This window comes from Dipteris shenzhenensis, chromosome 17, assembly GCF_047967505.1.
Source record: "Dipteris shenzhenensis isolate YYH24624 ecotype China chromosome 17, Dip_SZ_1.0, whole genome shotgun sequence".
Lineage (NCBI taxonomy): Eukaryota > Viridiplantae > Streptophyta > Polypodiopsida > Gleicheniales > Dipteridaceae > Dipteris > Dipteris shenzhenensis.
Genome location: NC_141612.1, coordinates 20,253,173 through 20,255,375, shown reverse-complemented (window position 1 = coordinate 20,255,375; position 2,203 = coordinate 20,253,173). Strand labels below are relative to the sequence as shown.

Below are 2,203 nucleotides of genomic sequence, written 5' to 3'. Positions count from 1 at the left end.
AAAACGATTACCATAGCCTTTCCCCTGGACAGGCCAAAAAATGTGTGTTATTAAGATTCATAGTACGTTAGGGTTAACATTGGTTAGGGCTTTAGTGAGAGAAAAAGCAAAAGCAAGAAAAGCGAAATTGAGCCTATTTAAAGGGAGATGCGTTCGTGTGGCTTTCTTTCTGTGCACTCGATAGCGACCCAACCTGAGACGACCGCCTGGATTGCATCGTCTGAAGGAGCTGCCAGACATGCACAGAAGAATATCTATGAAGCGGAGGTTTCGTTTTGCATGGGATGAGGAGGAGGATACATCTACAAGGGACTCAAACACGTTGTATCGAAACCCACATCAAGCACAGTTGCTCTTTGGGAGGGGTTTTCGTGCAGGCATAGATCGGGCAGAGCAAAAGAAAGAACAGCGGAGAACTTCATATGCGGAACAAGAAGAAGACGATCGCACGAACAAGGCAAAGAGAAGAAAGAAAGAGACCTTGCCCCCGATGCAAAAAAAAACCCATTGGTCAGAGAGAGAGCTTGGTGAAATGAGCGCACGGGATTGGAGGATTTTTCAGGAAGATTTTAACATATCTTATAAGGGTTGCCATGTCCCCAGGCCTATTAGAAATTGGGAGGAAAGTGGGCTTAGCGATGCACTTCTCAAGGCTGTATACGAAGCAGGTTATAAGAAGCCATCTCCAATCCAGATGGCAACTATTTCAATTGGGTTGAAACAGAGAGACGTGATTGGGGTTGCAGAGACTGGATCAGGGAAGACTGCAAGCTTTGTATTACCCATGCTTAGTTACATCCGCAAGCTACTTCCAATAAATGAAGAAGAAACAGGGCCTTATGCAGTAGTTTTAGCACCCACAAGGGAGTTGGCCCAACAGATTGAAAAGGAGACCTTGAAACTCTCTCGTTATATGGGAACAAGAGTCATCTCTATTGTAGGAGGTCATTCCCTTGAAGAGCAAGCGATGAGATTGAGCCTAGGGCATGAAGTTTTGATAGCCACACCTGGGAGATTGTTGGATTGCTTGCAAAGACAGTATGTAGTTCTTAATCGATGCAATTACATGATTGTAGATGAAGCCGATCGGATGATTGACATGGGTTTTGAGCCACAAGTCGTGGAAGTCCTTAGTGCAATGGGCATTAATCCAGAGATGAGCGAAAGGAAAACTATGTGTATGTTTAGTGCAACCATGTCCCCAGCTTTTGAGAGACTTGCACGCAGGTATCTAAGCAATCCAATCATTATTACTGTTGGGACTCATTATGGCGTAACTAAGGTGCCAGATCTTGTAAAGCAAAACGTACTCATGTTGCAGGAGTCGGAGAAGTCGGAGAAGTTGAAAGAGTTGTTGAGTAGAATAGGTGAGAGCAGGAGCATAGTGTTTGTTAACACGAGAGAGGCAGCTGAGGTGCTTGTGAGGCAGCTTGAGGTGGCAGGATATAACGTGACAGGGCTTCATGGAGGGAGGAGTCAAGAGCAACGTGAGAAAAGCCTCGAAGGATTCAAAAGCAGAAGGTTCCGTTGCCTTGTGGCTACAGGCGTTGCTGCACGTGGCATACATGTGCCTCATGTCGCCCACGTCATCAACTATGAGATGCCAAGCTCTATCGAGAAATATGTCCATCGCATTGGTCGTACTGGTAGGGCCGGTGATGCGGGCATTGCCACCACCTTCCTAACCCTCTCTGATACTGCTGTTTTCTATGACTTGAAGCAAATGCTCATCCAAAGCAAGAACATTGTGCCCCCTCAATTGGCACGCCATGAGGCATCGACAATCAAGCTAGGATTCTTTGCACCTTATTCATAATTGGCTCAAGTTCTCTAAAAAATTCATAACTTTCTTAATACAAACGATATGAGCATGATTCAAATACCAATATTCTTTGTTTTTTGTGTAGAAAATTCACATGCCACAAAAACAATCCAACCTACAACTTCAAAATTCGCATAAATCCACCTGTTGCACTTGGCACTTAGCTTAACAAGAGTGCACACTACACGTGGGCATTGCCTCCTACTACAATGGTAAAGTGGGCACTTTCTGATGGAAGGGTTGTTCAAAGGAAAATTTAGCCCATAAAAGGTGGTCTGGTATGCACAAGTTAATTCACTTTTTTTAGAAATTACTCACAAAGGAGAATCCAATTCTCCAATAAAGTAAACTAAAGAAACTAACCCCTCACCTCACCTTGCA

General features: G+C 44.3%; 1 protein-coding gene across 1 annotated transcript; it reads left to right on the top strand.

Moving 5' to 3' along the window:
- Positions 1 to 238: 238 nt before the first annotated feature.
- LOC147891826 (DEAD-box ATP-dependent RNA helicase 21-like) lies at positions 239 to 1,816 on the top strand. The gene has a single exon (XM_087388517.1). It carries the CDS (start codon positions 239 to 241, stop codon positions 1,814 to 1,816), a length of 1,578 nt encoding a protein of 525 aa, XP_087244643.1.
- Positions 1,817 to 2,203: the final 387 nt, after the last annotated feature.

Excerpts from the sequence above, each read along its gene's own strand:
- LOC147891826 (XM_087388517.1), top strand. The coding sequence starts at position 239 with ATGCACAGAAGAATATCTATGAAGCGGAGGTTTCGTTTTGCATGGGAT.